Below are 25,165 nucleotides of genomic sequence, written 5' to 3' on the forward strand. Positions count from 1 at the left end.
GGCAGCATGACTTACCCCTTCCTCACCTTTCCCCTTGTGCTGCTCTCTGCATGGTCTTCATTCAGTGCTGCAGCCTCAACTCCAACAGGCCAACAAAGCAAGTGATTGTGTTTGTGACTCAAGCCTGCTTTTAGTAAATGATCTTCCAGCCCACTTGCAACATCTCATACCCAAAGCTGAAAAGACAAAATCCCTGCATCCTCACAGCCCTAAACATAGGTGTTGAACATAGGTATTCATCTGCAGTTTCTAGGGCTTGTCAGGTTTCTGGCTGAGAGTCTGGCTGCTGCAGTGGCTGACAAGCCCCAGCTGCTAATGTAGTGATTCGTTGAGACCAAATAAGGGGAAGCCAACATCTGTTTTAATGCTTTGAGGTACAGCTTTCAGTGGAAAAATCCTGTAAGCTGGAACAATCACTTCTTTATCAAGGAAAAGCTGTGACTGGAAGAGACAGACCACAGCCCATCCCGTCTTCCACCCACTGCTCCTGGTCCGCTGCAACAGAAATATTACAAAGCAATGCAGTCCCTACACGTGAGTTAACAGGTGAATAACATGTTGGTACTTACTATCTGCTGGGCAGTTGCTGGTAAACCTGCTGTCTAAGGAAAGCACCAACACTTCCATTCCTCTCTAGGCAGCCATTGGGTGTTACCCGAAACTGTTCTGATCAAGCATCAGTTAATGCTGAAGATCTGTATCTGAAAATACCCATCCCAGACACCTACACTGAATGACTGACACCTTCCTTTCACTCCTGGGCTAACACTGGTGTTGCAAAGGCTCACTGACTCCAGTTTCCTCCTTGAACCTGAAGAACAGGAGTAGGAACTAAGTTGTTTCAAAAAGCTCCTTGCATCCTTGTGATACCAAACAGCAAGAAGGAAATGATATCCCGCTGCTGCTGCATCCCTACAGCACAACAGCACCAAAAGATGTTTTGCTCAAAACCTCTGCAAACTGACACCCTCGTTACCAGAAGCAAAGGAGTGGCACCTGCAGATTTCCAGTTGATACAGCAACAAAGTATGATAATACATCACCCATGTTTTAACATCTTTATTTTAGAAAGTGAACATATCCATTAAAAAAAACAATGCATGGGGTTAAAAAAAAAAGGAAACATAAAACTAATGGCAAATTTGCAATAACATAAAACAATTTTACCTAGTGAGTCCCAACGATCATTAAATACACTTCTACCATAGAGAAGTTTGACTTCATTATATTAGCAGTCTCTTGATTAGGTACACAAGACAACACTTTCCAGTAATTACCTAGTCATTAGAAGATCAACTTCAGGAATTGCTGAATAATAAAATACATCATGGACAAATATTTTCATACCACCTGGGAGGCAACCTAATATACATATGTCAACAAGGTACGTCTTTGTGAGGTATTACAGTACATGGGAACCATTCCCTTTGCTTTCTAATGAACAAGTTCTCCTGTGAGCAGCTCCACCAGCAAGTCAGTCACAGACTCTGTTGCCAGTTTCCAAACCTCAACCACTTCCCTCTGAGATTTTCTTTCTGCAACCGATTACACAAGTCAGGATGGATGAAGGTGCGGGTCAAGGAAACAGATGTTGAAAATGGGGAGGCTGAAAAGGTCATCCACTCTTCCAGAGGAGCACTAGAAGACTACAAATCAGAGGCTTCAGCTTCTCAAGAACATTCAACACCTCCCCTAGCTTGAGCTTTGCTATGTGTGGTAAAGTGAGAGCACAGGGCAAGGTAATTCCAAACGTCAATGAAGTCGTTTCTGAAGTAAGGAAATAATCTCTCATATTTAACCCAAGTACACTACAAAAACCTTGAGATGCAGCTGCTCCAGTGTCACCCATTTGTAGACTAAATGAGGAGGAATATCGAAGCAGTTTTGCCCATGCAATCTTCAAGGTGATTATATTTGTCCTAGACCTAAACTCAAAGAAAATCTCTTCCTAGCACTCTTGCATCACCATCTGTAGAGAAACAACTCTCTCTGGTTCCAAAACAAAGGTGGTTTTCACAAATTTGGTCCACCACTGTCCCTTCCAGGACAGCCAACGACTAAAACCTGTGGTTGTTCCCTTCCTGCAGCCTCTTGCACTGTACCACACCAGAACAGCTCTCGGAGCGCTGGCCTGGGTTAGCCAGAACACAGCAGCAGAGGAGCACTATTGACAGCCTGGCCCCATTTCCTGCTTGAAAGTTGCCAAGTCAGACAGATTGGATTCAAAAAGGTGATGAACTCCCTCCTTCTGAAGGAACTCTGAAGAAACCAATATCTGTTAGGAGTATTGAGGCTGTATGTGAGGGAACTTACCGGCTTTTCCATATTTGCTATACAACTGGTTTTTCACTGTCTTGTTTTTCTTCAGAGTCTTCATCAGATCCTACAAAAGAAGACAAGGATGCTATTAGATCAATTAACAGAAGAAGAAAAAAGAAAAGCAGTAGACCACCACTTGTAATGGCTTAACAAAAGGCAATTCAAAGCAACTATTTTCCATAAAAGTACTGTTTATTTCCCATTCCTGATCTTTTTGGCTGTTTCACATTGAACGGCTTTTTAACAGGTAAAACGAAAACCATAGTACTGGGGTCATTCCTGAAATACCTACCCTGTCAATGGATACAGTTAGCAGGTGCTGCAACACAATCAGCTCCAACAATGGGAACAAAAAGAAAGGTGATGAAATGCCTGAGAGACTTTGGCTTTTGCCATCAATTTAAGACTCAACTATGGACACATTGTTCCCTCTCACCAAGAAGTGGAAAAAGATGGACAATGCTGTTAAGCATTCTTTTTGGCCAGACTATTCGAAGCCCTTTCCTTTCTTGGAATAGGGTACCTGCCTTTATTTTGAAGTTGTACAGAAACTGTAGAAATTTGCTCTTTCCAGGACTATTTTCCACTTGCCACCTCCAGAATAATTACTTGGTAACCAAATCTAATGTTGAAGATGAAGGGTCAATCCATATAAAGAAGTGGCTGCAAAAGGATGGCCCTGGACACTTACAACTTCAAGGATAGACATATAATGATAAATGTGCTGAATATTCCAACAGAGCCTGTTTTAAATTTCACCTCCTGACAGCAAAGATTTGTTTCTAGACATGTTGCCATGTCAGCAGAGGGGTTTATTCTGCTCTGTGTGATCAGGGAAAACAGTTTCTCTAAATACTTTTGCAATCAATGTGTAAGGTAAACTGGCCAAAAATTGTTCTCCTAGAACACTCCACAGTTTGTCTCACCTGAAAGAAATGCAGAAGTTTGAAGAAAGTATTTTTAATTGCCAGCTATTTTTACTGTACAGCATCTAGCAGTTTCAGAATACTTTGTGACTACCAGTGTGTGAGTGTTTTAGTCCAAATATGACTGTTATGCTTGTCATACCCATAAAGCCTGCTTAAACAAATTTATGTCACAGAATCTCAAGGGCTGGAAGGAATCTCAAAAGATGATTTATTCCAACCCCCCTGCCAGAGCAGGACCACCTAGAGTAGGTCACACAGGAACTCATCCAGGTGGGTTTGAATGTCTCCAGAGAAGGAGACTCCACAACCCATCTGGGCAGCACCTTCCAGTGCTCCCTCACCTCAACAGGGAAGTTTTTCCTTATGTTTCTTTGGAACCTCTTGTGTTCCAGCTTGTACCCATTGTCCCTTTTCCTATCATTGGCCATCATTGAGCCTGGCTCCATCTTCCTGACACCCATCCTTTATGTATTTGTAAACATTCATGAGGTCACCCCTCAGTCTCCTCCAAGCTGAAGAGCCCCAGCTCCCTCAGCCTTTCATCAGAAGGGAGATGCTCCACTCCATCACCTTTGTGGCCCTGTGCTGAACTCTCTCCAGCAGCTCCCTGTCCTTCTGGATCAGAGGGCCCCAGAACTGGACACAATATTCCAGATGTGGTCTCACAAGGGCAGAGTAGAGGGGGAGGAAAATCTCTCTTGACTTACTGCCCACAGCCCTGCTAATACACTCCAGGATGCCATTGGCCTTCTTGGCCATGAGGGCACGTTGCTGGCTCATGCTCATCCTGCTGCCCATCAAGACCCCCAGGTTCCTTTCCCCTACACTACTGTCTAACAGTTCATTCCCCAACCTGTACTGGTACATGGGGTTGTTCCTTCCCAGATGTAAGACTCTACACTTGCCCTTGATGAATTTCATTAGATTTCTCTCCGCCCAGCCCTCCAGCCTGTGCAGCTCTCATTGAATGGCAGCACAACCTTACTTGGCAGATAGGGCAGACTAGAAGGCAGCAGGTGAGCTCTTACTTAAACCCAGCGACAAGCAGCCACCTGATATGCTGAAAGCAATGGCACAGGCATATACCTGTAGTCACCACACAGATGCTGAGGCACAACAGCTCACTCCACACACAGCAACGACCCAGTCAGACAGCCAAGGAGAGCCTGTGAGCGCCACTTACACTCCTCCCACACTCTGTTGCCAAAAAAATCTCAGGCTGAATTCAGCATAACACTTCCAACCATTATTCCTCAAGATACTCACAGCTTTAACTAAAATACACTTTCAGTCATTAGTTATACTCAACACAGTCTTAATGCTTTGTCATCCCTAGATGGAGCTCTAAGTCATTAATTATGCCAAGATGCTCTGCAACCACAGAGACAGCAACAGACTGAAAAATATCATCACCATATGTAACTGTGTAATGCAAGGTAGGCACATCTATCTCTAGCAGTTAATAGACATTAATATTTCAAATATATTGCACAATAAAGCACAGGTTAACTGAAGAGATTTACACTTTAGGGTAAAAAGACTGACATAGGATTTGGGGGCTCACACTACATCCACTCAACCCTTTAAGATGTTACTCATTTCCTTGAATTGCCTGCAAACACACTCTTAAATCTTGCAGTATTTCCATTTATTTTTTGGTTTACTTGGCTCATACCTCAATTAGAAGCAAGCAGGTGACAGGCAGAGTTAAGATGTAATTGATGAGTACCCTCAGTTTAATATTCCCCACACTACCAGCCTTTTCATACAGAGGGCTTTTGCTTTTTGTCAGGAGAAAGGAAAAGAGTCTCTGATTGAAATTTCAGTTTCCTTTGGAGCAGTTTTAGGTTCACTGTCTATCCTAAGATGCTGCAAAGCTCCAAGTTTTGGGTGGATTAAACAGTGCATTGCTGCATAAACACCACTGCCAGCACATAAGAGATGACATAGAATAAGGGACCCATAAGGATTATCAACAGCAGAAACACACATTAACCCCTCAGTTCAGCTGCAGTAGGATTTTCTTTCACTTACCTGTGAGCTTAAGTAATGGTGTGTATTGTTATTCATCTGATAAGTAGTGACTCTTTTTATTCAGTAATTCAGTTTAGTTCCTACTAGCATTGTAAAGTAACTTTTCATTTCAAAAGGAGCATACTTTTTTCCCCACCTCACCCTCTGAAGGGGCTGAAATATGCAGGAGTTGAATGTCAGTATGAAAAAAAATCATTCACTATGAGAACATTTGAATTACCTGCTACAGATTCAGGAGGAGAATAGAACTGCCCATCAGAGAGGATTCCTGGGTGAAGAAGAGCTGCTCGTTCAGAAGCATCCTGTGCTATCAAAAATCCTAGAAGGAATGAAAACACAAAACCTCAAATCCTCAATGCTATCATATGGCATCTTAAAGCTCAGTATTGAGGAAGCAGCTTAAAGACTGATGGATTACATTAGCATTCCTATCTTCTAGAAAGAAATATCTCACTCAAAAAAAGCAGTAAATTGTCAATTTATGTAACTCCAGGCAGCTAAGGAGACACACTAACAAAAGAGAGGTTCTGCACACGTGAATAAGGAATCCTTCCTTCTACTAGGAGCAATTCCATGATTGGGCTGCTACATGTAAACTCATCAATATTCACTGGCTAACTGAAAATGAAATCTATAACCAAATAAATCCTTTTCTCACGTTGCTACTGTAAGAGTCCTCATTTTGTCTCAACAAACCTATTTACTCCAACTTTTCACTCCTTTTGGCTCAATTTCATCTAAAATCAGGAAACTGATTTTGAAAAGACATGGGGCTATTCTGGTGTGTTTAACACAGGACAAAATCCAAAAGGAGTTGGGAGAGAAGCTAATTCATCTCATCCTCACTGACATCAATGTGTCTTCTGACAGTTAACAGGGCAAAGATGGCATTTTAGACCAACATAACACAATTAAACTTCCATCCTTTACTCTCTGCCACATAAACACTGATGGGGAAAAAGAAGAAAACCTTGTTTACTGAATCAGGAGAGCTGAGCTACACAGCAGATATTAAAAACAATATTCCAACTCAAACTACTACTTCCATACACCAACTGATCTTATTCACCAATTCAGAGTCTCCGAAGGAGACATCTATTTTACTTATATTTCCACCCTGTCCAAAAGAGGAAGGTCAGTCTCCACACTTAACAGTGAGTCACATGAAACCAGAAGACACATACTGGCTGGATTTTAGCTTTAAATCCTGCTCACAGAAGGAAGCCTTTAGAGCTGGAAATCTTCAGTGGAAAGACAAGTTTTGCCCTTTTTTATTCTTGTGTTTTTTTAAAAGCTACAGTCAAATTATGTCCAAATTACAGTCACTGTTGCATTAGGCAGAAAATTGCTGTGGGGGGGTTTTTTGGTTGGTTGTTTTTTTAAGAACCAAGTAGTAGATGGAAAAAAAAGTCACCTTCTACTTCCACTAGAGACAGGAGAGAAAAATACCTGGTGAAAAAGCAAATACTATTAAAAACTGTTTTCATTGTCTGCCTCAGACTTAAAAGCAAACAAAGCACGACGGAAGTATCACCAAACAAAATACATGCTTTTTAGTTGAACTCTGCATATTTCTAAATAAATGCCGTCTATTTCAAACTCATTAGGTTTCATTGAACCTCTCAGGGATTTAGCAATAATATCCCAATGCTATTATGATGATCAGCATGTGTATGCATCAAATACTTTCTTTGTCTATTAATATTATAGAATCATAGAATGGTAGGGGTTGAAGGGACCTTTAGAGATCATCTAGTCACACCCCCTTGCAGAAGCAGGTCCACCTAGATCAGGTAATAAAAGATGTAGTAATAAAAACTGCAAAAGTCTCTGAATTGGTTATATCTCTCATCTATTGAGATAAAAGTGTGATGCAGCTGTTTCCACATCACCTCAAAAGAGGAGGGAAAAAAAAAGGTTACCCTAAGTTTCACTTTCTCTAGGCAAACCCCACTGTATTCATTTAATCTACTTTTTTTTCTTGCAAAAGCATAGGGATCAAAGTAGAAAGACTGCATTTCAGAACACTAAAAAACCAGAGGCATCCATGCCCATGTAAAGATCTTGGTTTTACCTAACAGACAAACGTGCCCTTTCAACAGAGTTTCAGATTGTATTTCAGGTAATTGTGCACAAACAACAGGTTTGCTGTACAATTGCTCTCCTGCTGTTGAATCTAATAAAACATCTGTAGCAGGAATCTGTGCTTTCTTTTCCTCACCACTGAAGCAATATTCTGTTTCAACTAAATCATTAGGTTTCCTTCACTGAGTGCTAGATGAGCTGCTGCCTCATCAAGAAGAGACTGAGATTCATACTTGAGCAGTCTCATTCCGTCCATGCATGAAGCAGCCTCTCCACAACACTTCTTTGCCTTCACTTTTCCACCTCAAAAAATAGTTTGAGCTAGTTACCATGTCTATTTTTCCTAAAAGTGGAACAAGATACTTATTCTATGTATGACCCAGAAAATAAAATTTTACAAGCCCAGCTCAGTTAAATTTTCATGTCTTCAAAATGATGTGCAATCCCAGTGCCTGACAAGCTGCTGATCTGGCCCTTGGAACTTTTACCCTTGCTTCCCTGAATTAATTAAAACTCCACTTCCTTCCAGGGAGATGTCCCTTTCCAGAAAAACAAAAAACTATGCCATGTGATTTAATTTTTCCCACAGCTCTTCAAATTCTGAGAGGCTGACAGAAGCATTCTTCTGCCAGGTAACATGGGGTTGAACATTGCCAACTGCAGTGACTGAGGGGGAACAGCAAAAACTTACTGTTTTCTTCTTCGGCTTCTTGTGGTAACACTTTGAAGTCCAAGAACCAAGTTTCAATCCAGGCAAGGATGAAGGATATGATGGGCAGCACGTAGCCAAAAGCACCCTGTGAGAACAGCTTGAAGGAAACAAAACCACACAACGTTACAGAAATTAGCCAGAAGAATCTTGCTTTCAAGAAAACAACAAAATAAACATTTGATTAGAATAGATACCTGTGAAATAATTACTTTTGCTAATAAAAAGGCACTGGTCACTGCTGTTGTAAACTGAAAGAGACAGGGTAAGAACAGTTAAGACTAACACATGGCTTTATACTTTCTCATTTCTGCCATTATCTATCAGTTGCAGCTTTACATATTTATCAACAACAGCAAGAGCATAGATAAACAAAACCTAACCATTATGATACAATTAACTTGCAGTGTTATTAAAATAACCTTAATAAAAATAACTTTTAAAACAGACACCTCCAAATGTTGATTCCCACACAGCAGATAGGCCCTTCACGTGCTACACAGATGCTGAGTCATAGAAACTGTGATCTTACAATGAATCTTAAAATGAAGATGCAGTATCTTACTCACAAAGACTCTTAAAAAAAGAACCCAACTGCTTATGCACTTGGGGGAAAAGCAAACAGCAATTACTCCAAATGCTTTTCACTACCATGCAAAATTGATAGATGCATTTCAAACAACAAAAATCTTTGCAGGAGTAAAATTCAATGAATAACTTTAATTCATACACTGACATTGTGACAAATGAAGGCTTGATATTCCCTGACATCTTTATAAAATGGCAGATTGCACAAAACATCTGAAAAGAAACAAAAAAGGCAGTGGACATGTGCTGTTCACTTAGTGCTTCTAACTCTGGGTCCACCAATTCTTTCAATAACAGCAGAAACTAAGTTTCTTCTGGTAAGCACCAGTGGGATTTTAAGATTAATGGCTTCAAAGTCAGTGAAGCTTTAGACACCTAATTGCTAATTACCATGATAGGTTCACTCTCACCACCTCACAAACAACTGTATCACGTTGGAGGAGAGCATTGGAAGAAATACTCCAAAGCTGCGTGACTAAGAGTAAGGGATTTTGAGAGGCATGCACTTGAACACAATCAGAGCAGCAGTTACTATGATGTGTTAGTGCCATGCTAAGAACACCATTTCCTCCCCCCAGAAAAAGTTATGGCATATAATTTCAGACTACCAAAACAAACTGCATGCTACTCACTTGAAGAAAGTTATACATGAACACGTTCTACATGCAGCTACCACATGGTTAAGGGAAAAAGTCTTCACATTTACCACACGCTAAGGCAGCAATATGCCCACTGTACTCCAATCTATGGCACTGACTGGTGAAAATAGTTTGTCATCAAGTTTTGCACTTTTTTTTTTCATCCACACAGTACAGCTGCATTAAAGCTATTTGCTCCAAGCCACTGTGATTGCCTACAGTTCTCAAGAACCTCCCTTTTGAGACAGTTGGTAATGGAGCATGAAGCAGTACAGGTGCCAGTGCTCAACGGGTGGCACCTAAAACTCTGAAGGCAAAGGTATGGGAGTTATTGGACAGCTGGATTGCTGGCACAGTAATGCAAATTCCTTTTGATTACAATTCCCCATTTCAAATGCAAATAGATTTCAAACATTAATTAACAAGTCAGAGGTAACATGCAGTTACTAGCCATCCGTAAGTCTTCAATTAATATTAACAGGACATCTAATAAGGACCACATCCACTGTGCCATTAAATTCTTGTCTTGAGGCTGAAAACCTTCCAAAAGTCCTTTATTTTTTAATCTGTTACTGTACAGTGAATTTTTATATATAGCACCAAGATGTTTCTTAACATACAAGTGTTAAGAGGCATCTCAAATTTTGTCTGTTGGATCCATTCTAGTTAAAACCCCGTGATGCTTGGCTACTACTCACAGCTATCGCCCACCAATGGCGCAGTCTGCACATTGCATATGCAAGTATTAACACCTTAAATCGAAAGACTGCCAGTAGCTATAGAGAAAGGAAAAAGAATATTGGTTGGTTAATTCAGAACATAGAAGAACCACAAGATTCTCAGTTCACTGAAAATACTAACTGCTTACAAAACAACTTTAAAGAGGACAATCTAAGTTGCATTGTTGAGAACCAAACTGGAACATGTACTTGTAAAACAGAAATAGAACACAATTTCCCATTGCTAAAGCAACACTAAACAGGCTTAATTATGCCAGCACGTGCAAGTCCACAAAGAAGTTAGAAATGTAAGAGAGCTGCACAAAGTATGTCCATCATGATCATTGTACCTGACTGGATTCTAAGAAGTTAAATCTAGATGCAGTTAATCCAGCAAACTCCTTGAGCACCACTGTGCATCCTGCTGATCTTAGTGGCATGCTACTGCACAAGAGTATCATGACAAACTGTAAAGACTTTACAAATGTAATCAGAAAGTGGGAAGAATTTCTAGTATTTCTTTAGTATTTATTGAAATATGAATGTTGCAACAATCAATTACTCTGTATGGAGATGCCTGCAATAGCAAGCTGTTTCACATTATTGTATTTCTAGAACATAAAATTAAATCAATAGCAGATAGGTAAGAATTCTGAATAACTGGGGACTTTAACCCTCAATTTCCCTGTTTTTAATTTGATATGAGATCATCTTCAATTTAAAAAATGTGCAACAAATGCTTAAAAATTAAGAGAAATCAGGGACAGATATGGCCAGAGGTATAATGAACCCATTTAACCTCCTGCAAATATATATGTTTCAGTGATGTGTAGTAGAAATAGAAAAGATCCTGCATAAGCCCACAAATCATTTTGCAGAATTCAATGACTTAGTCCCTTCTCAGGGAATCAAGGTCTATTACTTTGCATCATTTGTTTTTAACCCTTGGTTCAACTATTGAAAATCATTTTGCCCAAGTAGCAACATTTACAGGTAACACCTTTTGCTTTCTGCAGTAAGGTATAGCACAGAGAACCTGTCAGCAAAATAATGAGAAAGGTAACAGTGGCATAGTTTGCTAGCTTATGAATTTTTTTTGTCTAATAGCTCACTCCATTTGACACAGCAAATGGTTCAATGGAGGAGCAAAGGTGGTTTTTTATGCCAGTTTCCAAGAGAGAATGGCTGACACCAAACCAACTGATCTCTGCCAGGAAAACAAGGTCTGGTAGAATTAATGACCTTGCAAAAAAACATGGGGCACTTTCGAAGAGCTCTTTTACTTTGAGATCAGTAGCTTGGTCCGCGCTGTACAAAATGCATTGCAACTGCAGTTCTACAGCATTGCTGAAGGACAGGAACTTCCTAACGCAGCAGAGCCCCTCCCTCTTGCCTAAGGTGCTTACACATAGTAAAAGAGAAGCACATTTCATGTCATCAGTTTTTAGTACAACGTTAAAAAAAATCACCCTGTTTGAGTTAAACCACAGAAATCTGTAAAAACCCTGACCTACACAGGCCAACCTGGGCAGGTCTCTCCTCACTGCAACTGACTTATTTCTGTGGAAGGACAAAAATGTCAGTTGAGACAGGGTGATTTTTACAGCTGGAGGACTATCCATGTTGTCTTAATAAATCATGTTACAGTCTCACATTCTTGACTGAATTGTTCATTTGATGTTCTACACCCTCCAAAGCAGAAGGTGCAATATAAATAGGCCTAAGCATCTCTGTCCAGAGGCTCCCTCCAAAGTAGGACTGGACAATCCCATTAGATGGGTGAAATTTGCTACAAGTCCTTCCAGTTTAAATTACCAAGAAAAGATCAACCCTTTCACAGGACTCAAACTAAGGAACATCTGTGGAAGGAGGAATGTGGGAAAACTATACTTTTGCTGGGGTTTTTTCTGTCTTTTTTTTAAAGAACACTTACAAATATATCAAAATATGAAGAAGAATAGTCATACTGTAGGACTTCTTTCTCTAAGGTAGTCTCAATGCCTCCTTTTACCTACAAAGAAACAACACACAGAGCTTTAGAATGGAAGTTACCAATGTCAAAGTACACACAAATCTGAAGGGTGAAATTAATAGTTCCCCACTGATGTATAAAAAGATCATTAAACTAAGTGCAGAGGACATACAGAATGTCCTCTGCTAAGAATGTCAATTTTAAGATTAGTGGCCTTATTTGTTTTTCATGTTTATGTACAATTTTCAAATTGGAAACACTTAGGATTATCACCCAGCCTATGCAAGCTACATTTCAGTCTGTCCCAAAAGCCAACAAGTTGTGGAGGGGAGAAGAAATGATTAAATGTAAGGTCTGTTATGTAAATTCACAGAGCATTTTATGTCTAATTAGGAACACAGCAGCTGATAAAAACCTTAGTGTACATATTCTATTGCTTTTAATACCAAATTCAGTAACTAAGCACTGAATGAAATAGTTATGTAAAGCACTGGAAAACCCCACCAAGAGAAGGCTTTAATATTGAGTTTGACTATTGCTGTCCTTATAAAGCAGGGAGGTACCAAAGCACGCCAACATTTGCTCACATCTCAAAGCAATGCAGTCTAGACACACACTTTTCCCAACTGAACTGCTGGACAATGTTTTCCTGAGACTATTGTCTCCAACTCCAAATTTCTTCTGTTTCTCCTCCTGCCCCTCTCCTCTCTGGGTGAAAAATAACTTTCTAAATGCAGTTTCATGTTGGCAGTTCTACTGTATCAGGTGTGATCACCTGTTTCCAGTATAAATAAGAGCAACCTCCATCCCCCAAAGCTGTTCACTGCCACAAGCATCATGTTAACATCTGGATGATCAGAGAACCACACCAGCCTTCATTCAGGGTTTGCTCAAACTGTCACAGAGTGTTTAAAACTAAATTATGCGTAAGCAGATTGAATAATGGTGGCAAAGGGAAAACAATATTTACAGGCACTCTGGCAGCAATTCTGGAGTCTCATTACTTATGGACCAGTGATGGACAGTCCTAACACAGTGCTATTTGACTTCCCAATGAACAAAACAATTTAAAAACCAGAACCAAAAAAAATATAACCATACATCAGATCCCAGATATCAAATGATGGCTCCCAATACTCCAACTTCTGAAGACAAAAGAAAATGGTTTTCATTCTTGTTGACATTTAGCAGTATAGGGGTCTGGTTCATAATAAGCTCTCCTTAAAATAAAGCTTTTCACAAAATTGCCAGGATGTTGAGGTCTCAAATGCTGCAGCACTTGAAACATCTTGAGTTGGTTGCATTTTCTACTAAGAGTCCTAAACATTCTGAGAGCACTGATGTGAAAATCTGTACTCTGAATCACTGACAAGAGATATAAACCCAGGCTCTACTCGTCTTAGTCGAAAAAGCTGTGAGAAACTGGCCTAAAAAAAGATATGCATCAGAACGCTATGCTACTTCTGTGAGACAAGCTAACTTTACACACTGGATACAAGTTGTTCCACTTAGAAAGTACGTAGCAGTCTAGTCCCAAAATTACAGCATTCAGCCAAGCAAAGTCTGCTTTCTCATATTAAATCAGAAAGGGTCTTTTTCACTGTATCCATGATGTACTTAAACAGTCAGCTCCTGCAACATTGTATCGTCAGGTCAATAATCAAGGTTATTTATCTTGTAAAGGAATGCTGACAAAAACCTGTTTACTCAAGATTGTTCTTGTCTAGAAAAGTGATTCTCCCCATTTTTCCTGTGTGTTCTTTCTTAAATACACATCTTAAATCACAGCTTAAAACCCAGCTCAAAAACTAGGATGCTTCTTACAAAATAACAATAAATCAGCTATCCTGTTGCCTTCTGGAAATTTCAGAACTGTCTCATTTTCCAAATTACAAATGCTGGAGTTAAAAGGTGGCAACCGTGGGAGTTTATGGTGTTTAAATGTAAACTGCCATACACAATGTGTAGCACAGAAAGTTTGTCTCAAAGAAAAATACATCTCAGCAAAACAAAGGTTTTGGCTATCAGAAGTCCTTCCAGGGACTAACACCTCAGTGATATGTCACTGACTTTGAATTATTCAGAAGGAGAACTGTTGAATCCTGTGAAAAATCACACTTCTTATCAAACTCAAAGATGTAAAGTAACATTTTGTTTACTTGCTGCCTGAAAAGTTAATTGGATTTCTCACAGTTTCTTTAGTGTGGTTCATAGGCTTCAGGAACAACAGAAGGTTTAGTGGCAAGTTAATAAGCCACGTATCCTCATGACTAAAAGCAGATGCAGTTCTATGTGTCTACAGATAGCAGATACTATGTTCATGAAAGCTTAAAAGTAAGAAGCTGCTTTAATTTAAATAGATGGAAATAGCATATAATTTGAGATAAAAGAACAACTTATTAACCACTCCTGAAATGAATAAGTAAATTAATGAAGTCTAAGGGGAACGAAAAGAAAACTCACGTTTAATTCTATTATCCACAATAAGGTTATGAATAAGAGATCAAATGTAACAAACAAACAGAAAGTCCTTCTGACATCTGATATGCCTTTCTTCTCTCTGCCTTCGTATGACTCAATCCTTGCCATGAGATGCGTGGGGTTGATGGAGTGGACATCCCGCAGGGAAGGACAGGATTCCACACTGCTACTGTGAGCAGTCTCTGTATCACCTGCCACCCGATTCATCCTGGCTTTGCTTACAGTGGTCTTCTTCCAGTTTCACCATCACTAGAAGGCTGATCCATATAGAAAGAATGTCTAAACAAACAAACAAAACCAAAACACATTAGTCAGCAAAACCCCAGAGTTCCAGTGGGTATTTTCATCTTCCCATGTCACTTCTCTTTTTGCTAAACTGATGACTAAGAGCATTTGGCAAGCAGGCCCTAAAAACTTTCTAAAATAGGATACACCTAGGCTCACTGTATCTCTCAGGATTTGTGAAACAAGAGAATTCATGTTCCAATTAGGCCAGTGGAAATACGGGAGCACTGTCTAGATTTAGAATGCTCCATTCTCCATGTTGTTAGAGTGAGACTCTTAAAAGGGAATAAATAAAAAGCATGATGCTGTGCACCTTAAAGGTTTCCAATTCTGTTTTAAATGCTTTCAATAGGAAGCTGACTAAAATGAAGTTCCACATACAATTTCTGAAAAATGGCAGCATCAGCTACTAGCACACCCAGAGCTGACATGATTAAAGGTCCCTTAAAACCCCTGAATACTGTAGTCATCATTCTATAAAGTGAATGCACCTCTGTTTCCTCTATAGAGAAATTCAGTTGCTGAACTTATGTTGCCAGACAGTCTCTCTCTGACAAAACCATATGCAACCCAGTGGTTAAAGGTAGTGCAGTTCCCTCGAGTCTCTTCTGACTACAAGGCTTTAAAACAAACAAACAAACAAATCAGGTTAGATTTCCAACAAAACTGGAGCAACTTAATGTATGTTTCACTACTGTTACTCCATGAAAATCTTTTTCCAATTAAAGCTCCTAGAAGGAGTTGACTAAGGTGGTCACAAAAGTTTCAAGGAAACACACAGAAAACTTTATTTTATGCCAAACACTCAGAAGTTTAAGCTGCACATCCTGCAATACAAATCACATCACACAGCACTTCCGTAGCGCTGCGGGGAGAGCTTTCTTGAAATTCAAGAAGAAACCTTGGTCCTTCCTGTGTGGGCTGTCTTTCAGTAAATCACAAAACAGAAAGAGAAACCCTTCCCACTCTTCCAACAGGGTTCAAGCTCTATGTCTACAAGAACACAGCCAGTCAAAGCAAAGCAGGAAAAGCAAGCAGGGGATCTGTACCACACGGCTAGGAAAACATCACGATACAAGGACACGGGGAAAAAGGAAACATGGGGCTGGGAGTCACCTCTGCACACACATCTCCGCTGAGGAAAAGGCAAGTGAGCCAGGGATGGTCAATGTCTAGGTGAAGTCACACAGAACAGCCTTCAGGTAGCTCAAAGTCTGCTTTTTTTGGGCTACATCATAAGAACAGCAACAGGACTGCCCAGAGACAGAAGCTATCTTGCCAGCTGGGTCTCTGTCTGCAGGGAACAAGTGATCAGAGGCAAACTAAGCCAGTATCAATCACTATCTGCTGCTGCAATCTAGCTGTGGGCCAAACCAAAGACAAGGCCAAACACACACAGGCTACTGCCATCCTGCTCCTGCCCCTGGTTTTCAAGCCAATTCAAGGTATATATCCACTAGTTCTCACTCATAAGCCATGAGACTAGGAAATCAGATAGGCTTTTTCCTGGGCACAATCTCCTTTGAGGTGTTAGCAGAACATACAAATCCAGAGAAATTAAGTGGGAACATGAGATTGAGATAATAGGTTTCATCTTTAACTGGAATAAAGACACAAATTATTGTACCGCACTTGCCATGTTGCCAGATCTTTTCAAGTGGATTTACAACTGAGTATCTTCATTACTTCTCATTCTTACCCTCTTGTTTACACAGCTTTGGGTAAGAGGTGTTATGCTCTGTGCTATTGGAGACATAGGAGAAATAGGAAACATGAGGAGAAATAATCAGGGGGAGAAGCAAGGCAGGACCTGTTCCCATGCACCTCCTGCCTTTCCCATCACAGGAGCCACTCAAGCTGGCCTTGCAAAATGTGCAATCACAAAACATAAGCCACAGGAAGCAAAGTGCTGTCACACTTCAAATATTGGGGCCAATATGATCTATATGACAGCAGCAATCACCTGATGTCAGACATGTCACTCACTAATGAAACCTCCCTCTCTGGAGGACCTTTCTTAAGAGCAGAAGGAAATGTTGGTCTTTGCCTTCACGGGGAGTCGTGTCCCCCCTTGCCAGAAGCACCAGGCAGGAGTGGCCAAGCACAATACATCTTTAAAGTTCCCTCCTTTCTTTCTACAGCAGCTGCCTGAAAGGTGGCTGTCAAAGGGCTGCAGAGGAGGAAGACATGTGTGGCATGTGTTTGGTCAGGTGTCTCAAGTGCTGCAATGAACTTTGGGCCACCTGAGCCAGAGGGTGTGAACAGAACTGCTGCACTCCAGTGCTGTACACAGCACTGGCTTTGTACTGAAACCTCTCACACTCAAGTGCCCTGCTGTGAAATGGGTGCTTGCAGGAAAACATCTGGGATGAGACAGAAACCCCAGTTCAGGCCATCAGTGGCCATAACTAGAAAAGCCAGGGAACTGTTAAATTGAAAAGCCATATCTGCAATGCAGAGAAAAAAAAACATTCCATCTCCATTGTCTGAAAGATGTGACCCCCTTTTTTATTTTTGATGTGAAAGTCAGTGCAATTATCTAGGAATTTGTTACTTCCAGCCTGGACTGTCATGAGATACAGCACAGTTTGGGAACACAATTAGTACAGCAAGAGCTAATTGTTTCAGGATGTGCTAGCTCAGCACTCATTTGCCTTCTGAGGCCCAACGCAAAGGGGAAAGCACAGTCCTAAAATGCTCTGGCTACTGCTTCATTTTCAAGCATAACTCAAAGCACAGGTTTTAGCTTAAAAATCCCATGTAGTGAGAAATGCTTTCTGCTGACAGGCTGCCTTTGGTCTCACAGCCCTCTGGGCAGGGAATTCACCTCAGCCTCACTCTGCCTGATAATCCATCAGATCCACCTGTGGACACACAGGAGGGCCCATCTCATCACACTGAGCTGGCATCAGGATGAAGAGACTCTTCAATGCAATAGATACAGTCTGGCAGCTTTCAGTACTTACTGGCTCAGTTTTGCTATCTGCATAATCACAAAGTGTGTGCTAGAAGATTGTTTTCCATAGTCTCTCAATAATTCTAAAAAAGGGAAGCTCCTTTGTAGCTGGATAATGTCATCAATAACTTAACCACACTAACATTAGCAGGTGGTTTCAAGTAGGTGTATGAAAAGCAAAATCTTCGATCCTCCTCTGCAGCTTGCTTATAGACATGATTTGTTTATAACAGCCTGATTCTACATATGAGTTTTAGTGCAAACTCAGAAAACTACAAGATGACTACTTTCCTTACTCTTTCAGACTTGACAGGGTTTTAGATAAGAACTGGGCATCTTTCCACAAAGGGAAGTAGAGAAACAACTTTCAGAACGGTGAAAGTCACAAATGACCTGTGGAAGTTTTACTCTGTGGCTGAAGCACATTCTGTGTCCCGTAGAAACATGGCCAATGGTGCAGGTTGGTGTCAGTGGGAGAAGGGCATGGAACAGTGATAGCAGCCACAGGCTACTTTTGCCATTTGGAAAAATCATTGCCTGGTTGTGGTTTTGGTATGGATTCAAATGTTCCAGGGTCTGAAAGAGATCAACCTTTTCACCACACCAGTGTCACCTCCACTCAGTGGTTTCTAAAAGCCTCCGTTATTTCCATGGTTGTATTTTGGCACCGTCCATCCTAGTCTACAGATCTGGTTGCACTTTCATTTCCTCCAGGCTGCAGCTGTTGACACAATCCCTGATTTTTAGCACTTGGCCAGACTCAGAAGACCAGAGATGGCTCCAGACTGAGAGAGAAAAGGGCTTGGGCATCTCCTGGGAGGCATGACCAGCCCATGGGAGCAGGAGGCAGGTCTTGCTCATGTGCTCAGGCATGCCAATTGCCAGCACTGGGCTGAGGAAGGAATTTTCCCCCTGGTGCAGAGCGGCACTGGGCCTTGGGGGTTTTTGGCCTTCCTCTGCAGCACTGAGCATGGCCCCTTGCTGCAGGTGTCCTCTTTTGGGTCCTTCTGGCTAAGTAACTGCTGCTCATGCTCCACAAACATAGCCCTCGTGCCTCGCACCTGGGGGGAGGAAGCTTCCTAGACTCTCAGGTGAGGCCCATGAGCGACCTCTGGGGTGGCTTCTTGTCCTCCATACATTGAGCATAGTCCCCTGCCAGGGCTCCTTCAATGCACCGCTTGTGCCCCAGATCTCTCTGTCTCTTGCCTGATGAATGTTTGTAGCAGGAGTGACCTCTGCTCTTCCCTAGGCTCCATTTCCCTGGGCGTTTTTGCTTGTGCCATGCAGCCTGTGTGTGAAAGGGCTCCAGGCTCTCTGTACCACCCAGAGCTGCCCCTTTCCAGCTCTCCCCGAGTGCAACACAAGTGCTAGGCAGGAACAAGAGCCCTTCTTATACATCACTGGCCAAGGAGCAGTGGAGCAAGTTTGGGAAGGCAAAAATCTGCTTCACTTCCATATGGGTCATAGATTGGAATATAACACCTGCCTTCTCTTTAGTTCATGACTGGTACTGATCCCCACACTTTCAGGAAACAGTGACTCCTCCACCTGTATTCATTCTGCCATGTGATTTGAGTTTGGGCACCCAAAGTGATAACTGGTTATAGTTCTTCTTAAAGGCTAAAAGAAAAAGATAATGTAGAAACAAGAAATAAAACATAATTATAAACTAGGTGTGGGAAGGTTTGGGGCTTGCTCAAACCCTAAATACAAAGAGAAAAATCCCATTCTTAAAGCTTTTGAGTTTTTTTTCCAGTAAGAGCCTTCTTTGTCCATTAGTCAATTATCTGCTTTCCTGCTACTGACAAAGGATAATATTTTACAGCTTTGTTTTTTCAGTACCAGCTACATACTTTTAGTACTTTTATATCATCTCCAGGTTGACTCGGTGTCTGTCTCTGGTTTGAAGGAGGCTGACTTCAGCTGGCACCCTTTCTTTAGGCTCCAGGCAGTCTCATTTTTGAGTCATTCTATACAACAGGCTTCAGGATGTGCGTTCCAAATCAAGTATGTCCTAGGAAGAAACGATGTTTACAGACCAGCATGTTCACTCCCTGCAGTGCCTGAGTGAAGGAATTTCACCAAGAAGGTAAACAGCCTGTAACTCATGGCCCTGCAAGACAATCCATGGGCAAATTTGCCTGGAGAGTTCACAGCAACCATGCTGGATACCAACTACGCCATTAACTCCTTGTCACAAGAGACACGTGAGGGAGCCAGAAATGGGTATTCCCTGTGCAGCCTCAATAGCACGTGGCTCTCCACAAGATGTGGAGGATTTGCCACTTTCTGTAGCGCTGACTTTGCCAAACCTCAGGTGATGGTTTTTCAAGCCAAACTGAGGATGGCATCAACCTGTTCCTGGCTACACTTGTGTATTGTGTCAATGCTCGTGAACATCTGCCCTGAATGAGTCAGAAAAATAAAATCCTGTTTCCACTTGTACCCTTTGTGTTATTTCTCCTTGAAACTGGTTCTGGAGCTGATAAAAACCCTGGCATTTCAGGCAAATAACAGTCTCTTTGTTATTCAACTCATCTTGAGTGCAGGAGAATGGAATGGAATGATTCAGTTGGAAGGGACCTATAACCATCATCTAGTCCAACTGCCTGTCCACTTCAGGATTGATCAAGCAAAAAAAAAAGATAATTCAAACTGATGCACATCCACAAAATGCCCCAAAGATAAGTACCAGAAACCTTGTGTAACTTCATGGGAATTTTCTAGGTTTAAGCAACACAGCAGGAATTAGAGGTTACACACATACAACACATTTAAGCCTGGGAAGCTTCCCTTTAGAGGGGCAGGACAAGACAGGAGATAGGCAAGCAGACAGGAGAGAATTCCCTTACACAAACAGCTTGAAGTAGCAGCTCTTACATATCCCTCAGGTCAAAAGAACATTTCTCATCCAACACACAAAACATACACAAAACAGATTTGCCTACAGCTTGTAAGGCATACAAATCACTTTTATACTTACAAATCACATCTGGTTTCTTATCATTGAGCTGTGAAATAACTTATCACCAAGATTTTGAAAGCAACACCACCAAACAGATGGCCAGATGCCAGACAAAAAAACAAAGACAGATGAGCAATTAACTTTCCTTGGTTAGAAAGTGAGTGGGAATGCAACTATTTGTGCTTTTGCTAGCAAATTGATAGGTTTGCCTACTTCCATGTCAAGTTTAAGTTTTGTTTTCTACAAAATGATTACACAATTCTAAAGTCATGCTATTTACTTGAGTTAGAATTGTATTTGAAAAATATTTAGAGAATTTCTGCCTGTTAAAAAAACAACCACCTTCATTGGGAGAATGTGCTGAACAGTGTTGGACACGGTTTCCAAGCTAAAAGGAGAAAGTAAGAAAAAAAAAATCTTTTGGGTCAGTAGGACATCTAAGGGAACAGCAACATCACCTTCTCTCATCCCAAGAGTGAGACTCACAAACTCAGAAAGTCAAATCAAAGTGCTCCAACCTTGGGCTAATTTTTCCCTGCAGATGAAGAAAGCCTGCCACTGTGTAATATCCTGCAGAACGCTGCTGGCCTTTCACAATCACTTCACTTCTTGCTCTACAAGAGCAGACACAATGGCAAACACCTTTGTAGGCCACCACCACCATCTTGCAAATAGAGGGAGGGAGGGAGAAATTAACATAAAGGGGAAGTAGTACAGAGATTGAGAAAAGGCAATTAAAAATCTCCACCAAATCTAGTCTTAAGTCTTCCTCACCTCCGTTACCTGCTGTCTTTGTAGCCCAGTCAACATCAGCTCAAAGAAACAGAGATTTCACTGCAGATTTTACTCTACTAAGCAACATGAAATTCTACCCCCTCCAGTTTCCCAGACTTAAAACAACTGTGGGCTCAATAAACCTTTTAGGTATCAAAAGCATTTCCATTTTATCATGTCAGCATTTCTCTAAACACAAAATACATTATCTAAAGAGGCCAAACATCTTATTGATTGCCTTAAATACCAAGCACAGCCCTGGTTTATTACAGAGGATTCATACATGTTTGTTTTTCTCCAATTCCACAATAAATGTATGCCCCAGGGCTGCTAGCCAGATACTACTTGGACAAGAAATACTGCTCTTTTGCTAGCACAGAATTGCAGGACTCTTCCTGAAATATCACAGTGTTAGTGGGAAACACTCAGGCTTCTGGCACCTCCTCAAAAACTATTCAGCAAAATGGTGTGAAAGTTTTCTCCAGGCAAACTCAAGGCCTTAAAATTCTTCAGAGCTCTTAAGAAATAGACTATTTAAAGAAAATTACATTCATTTTTCAAACACAAGATAAACTTCTGGTACAATTCTCAACTCCTATTTTATAGCTCCAGAAGTATCAGATTTTACATATTAGCTCAATTTTCTTCCTTTAGAATGCCTAAAGGATATTGTAAAGAAATAATTACCCAGTTCAAGCAGCAGCAGTAAGCTCTAGCAAAGATCTGAACATTCAGCACAAAGTATTTATTCCAACACACGTCCTCAAAATTCAACTAGTTTTCCTGTCAGCTCTACTTAGAAATTAACTTTAGATGTCTGAAGTGATGCAGTTTCTGAAGCAATCAGGGCTTCAGCTGACCTTAACATGAAAAGTGTCATTATGAGCTATTTGTTTCATTCTTTACTAAGATATACTTTTTCAACCTTTCCTTTTTAATCTTGCTCCTAGCTGAAGTTAAAGAGGTAATACAGAAATCCTCAATGAGCACGTTAACACAGCGAGGCAAAGAGGTAATACAGAAGCTGTCTTTTAACATGCTCACTGGGGATTTCAAATCAAGACGAGGTTTTTAGCAGATACAGTTAAACTAGACAACATTTAACAAGCAACACATCTATGATCAAGTGACTCAGCTGATGCTGCTCGCTAACCACGCAAAATCACAGTTTCTGCTGTCACAGGTGTGATTTACCATTATCACATCACCAATCTCTTCTGAAAAAGCAACAAAAACATTGTGCTTGTCGAGTTAATTCACTGAATGAAATCCATTAATCCTGCTTATTGGAAATCTGGGTTGTCCCTGTAAAACATTTCAACAAATACAGTTATTAAAGTACGTGTTTAGCTGAGAAGGTCTGACAAAGTCTAAAATGGTGAAGTCTCAACACGTTCTCTAGCATGAATGAATGTATAGAACAATTGTGCTAAACTCATTTGGAAAAACTCATGGCTAAACACTCGAGAACTTATCAAAATTAGAATGCATTGCAACAGGAAAACCACATTCTCAAAAGCACCAAAAAGAATGCCTAATCCATCTGAACTACGCGTTTAGTAATTCACAAATTTCAGCATTGTTAGAAAGGTCAAATATTTCTTCCCCCACATACCAAGTCTATGAAGAACAACATTCATCCTGAAAAAGTCTAATACATAAATAACAGAAAAACTCTTAAAGTTCTGTGTCTGAACATGAGAACCTCTGGTGCATTCTACCCAAAGTATCTGTCCCTGAAAACTATCAACAAACAAACAAAACCCCAGACATTCTGCATCTGGCCTACTTAAAACTGCAAAGCTGATGAAAAACATCTACTAAAAATAACAACAACCCTGTTGGCTTACAAATGAGCTCTCTTGCAATGTCGGATTGACTAACAATCCCCCAAAACACTAGGATTTCCAGAAAAAAACGACAGCTCACATAGGAATTAATGCTCACAGTCCTACATCACGTTATAAATGCCAAAATTACATATATCCATAACAAAATGTACTGACAACTGTGCAGAAATATTGTGATGGCCTTATACCTCTAAGCATAATAACATGATTTAGAAAGGGATCTTTTTAAAGTGTAGAAGTTTTGGTGGATATTTTCTATGTTAAGCTCAACTTCTTTATCTATGGGCACCCGATTACCACAGAACTGGGGACTGAGGCACAGTTAGCACTTCATCAATGAGTAACTTTAACTGCGGGCATAGATCGAACTGCCGTAAACTTAACCAGTTTGTACCAGTGCAACCCTTGAGATACACGGCAAAACGATATGATTCCAGAATAAATGACCCACTTCTAATCCAGACACTGCAATCGGGAAGCACCTCTCCAACGTTACCTAAATCCAGCCCGATGCTAACATTAAACGCCAACACAACATTTTCCCACGCTGGAAACCAGAGGTTTGCATTTCCCCGACTTGTTCACACGCCGTGACCTGCGGGACAAACAGGTCACCGTACCTCGGTGAAGATGTATTTGCTGAACCAGGACCTCCAGCAGAAAGGGAAAAACAATCCTCCAGCCTGCAGGTCCGCCAGCCGCCGGAGAGCTGCCGGTCAGTCGGGGTTGCGGCAGCACGGGCGGCTCTCCCGCTCAGCACCCTCTGAGCCCCATGGACACCCTCCTTCCCGGCGAGGAGACCCCTGAACCGCCCTGCCCAGCCCCCTCCCCCCACGTGACCTCCTCTTGCTTCCTCCTCCTCCTCCTCTCCCTGCCCCCGCCAAGTGCTTCTTCTCCCCCTCCCCGCCCCAACGCGACAGCGAACGCTGCAGCGCGGGACAAAGCGGCCCTGGCAGAGCAGAGGCCGCGCTGCGCCCCCTCCCCGCGCGCTGTGCCCCTGCCCCGCTCCCCTCAGCCACGGCCTCCCCACCTGAGGCGCGGCCAGGCCGCCCCCTCCGCCAACAACGCGCCCCGCATCCCTCTCGCCTTTTCCCCTCACCTTAACCCCATCCCCTCGCTCCCTGCTGCCGGGCGAGGGGAAGCGGTGACGCTTACCGTGGGCGCGCCGCTCCGGCCCGGAGGAGAGGCCCCGCACCGCAGCCAAGCACCACCGCAGCGAAACAGCGCCGCAGGCCCCGGGGACTGGAGAGGCGGGGCTCGGCGCGGAAGGGGGCGGGGCCTGGCACCGGAGGGGCGGGGCTTGTTCCGGGGCGGGGGCACAGCGCGGCCCGGTACCGCCCCGCCGCTGCCCGTGCGGGCCCGGGCTGTCCGCGGCGCCCCCGGTACCGCCCCGCCGCTGCCGGTGCGGGCCCGGGCTGTCCGCGGCGCCCCCGGTACCGCCCCGCCGCTGCCGGTGCGGGCCCGGGCTGTCCGCGGCGCCCCCGGTACCGCCCCGCCGCTGCCCGTGCGGGCCCGGGCTGTCCGCGGCGCCCCCGGTACCGCCCCGCCGCTGCCGGTGCGGGCCCGGGCTGTCCGCGGCGCCCCCGGTACCGCCCCGCCGCTGCCGGTGCGGGCCCGGGCTGTCCGCGGCGCCCCCGGTACCGCCCCGCCGCTGCCCGTGCGGGCCCGGGCTGTCCGCGGCGCCCCCGGCACCGCCCCGCCGCTGCCGGTGCGGGCCCGGGCTGTCCGCGGCGCCCCCGGTACCGCCCCGCCGCTGCCCGTGCGGGCCCGGGCTGTCCGCGGCGCCCCCGGCACCGCCCCGCCGCTGCCGGTGCGGGCCCGGGCTGTCCGCGGCGCCCCCGGTACCGCCCCGCCGCTGCCG

The 25,165-nt window shown here is 42.7% G+C and overlaps 1 protein-coding gene across 13 annotated transcripts; it reads right to left on the reverse strand.

Annotated features, from left to right (window-relative positions):
- Positions 1-1,044: 1,044 nt before the first annotated feature.
- On the reverse strand, positions 1,045-24,563 carry STARD3NL (STARD3 N-terminal like). Of its 13 annotated transcripts, XM_061996934.1 has the most exons (12): positions 24,460-24,563; positions 23,801-23,899; positions 22,649-22,759; positions 19,569-19,729; positions 14,457-14,753; positions 11,955-12,032; positions 10,001-10,078; positions 8,274-8,327; positions 8,059-8,176; positions 5,503-5,601; positions 2,314-2,383; positions 1,045-1,646 (listed from the first exon to the last, which is right to left on the reverse strand). In XM_061996934.1, the coding sequence occupies exons 5-11, from the start codon at positions 14,679-14,681 to the stop codon at positions 2,331-2,333; spliced, it is 705 nt and encodes a 234-aa protein (XP_061852918.1). In that variant the 5' UTR covers positions 14,682-14,753; positions 19,569-19,729; positions 22,649-22,759; positions 23,801-23,899; positions 24,460-24,563; the 3' UTR covers positions 1,045-1,646; positions 2,314-2,330. The 13 variants fall into 13 exon arrangements, with proteins under 13 accessions (XP_061852918.1, XP_061852923.1, XP_061852920.1 ...); XM_061996939.1 differs by lacking the exon at positions 23,801-23,899; XM_061996936.1 differs by lacking the exon at positions 22,649-22,759.
- Between the last annotated feature and the right edge of the window lie 602 nt (positions 24,564-25,165).

The sequence above is a fragment of the Colius striatus genome, chromosome 5, assembly GCF_028858725.1.
Source record: "Colius striatus isolate bColStr4 chromosome 5, bColStr4.1.hap1, whole genome shotgun sequence".
In the NCBI taxonomy this organism is placed as follows: domain Eukaryota; kingdom Metazoa; phylum Chordata; class Aves; order Coliiformes; family Coliidae; genus Colius; species Colius striatus.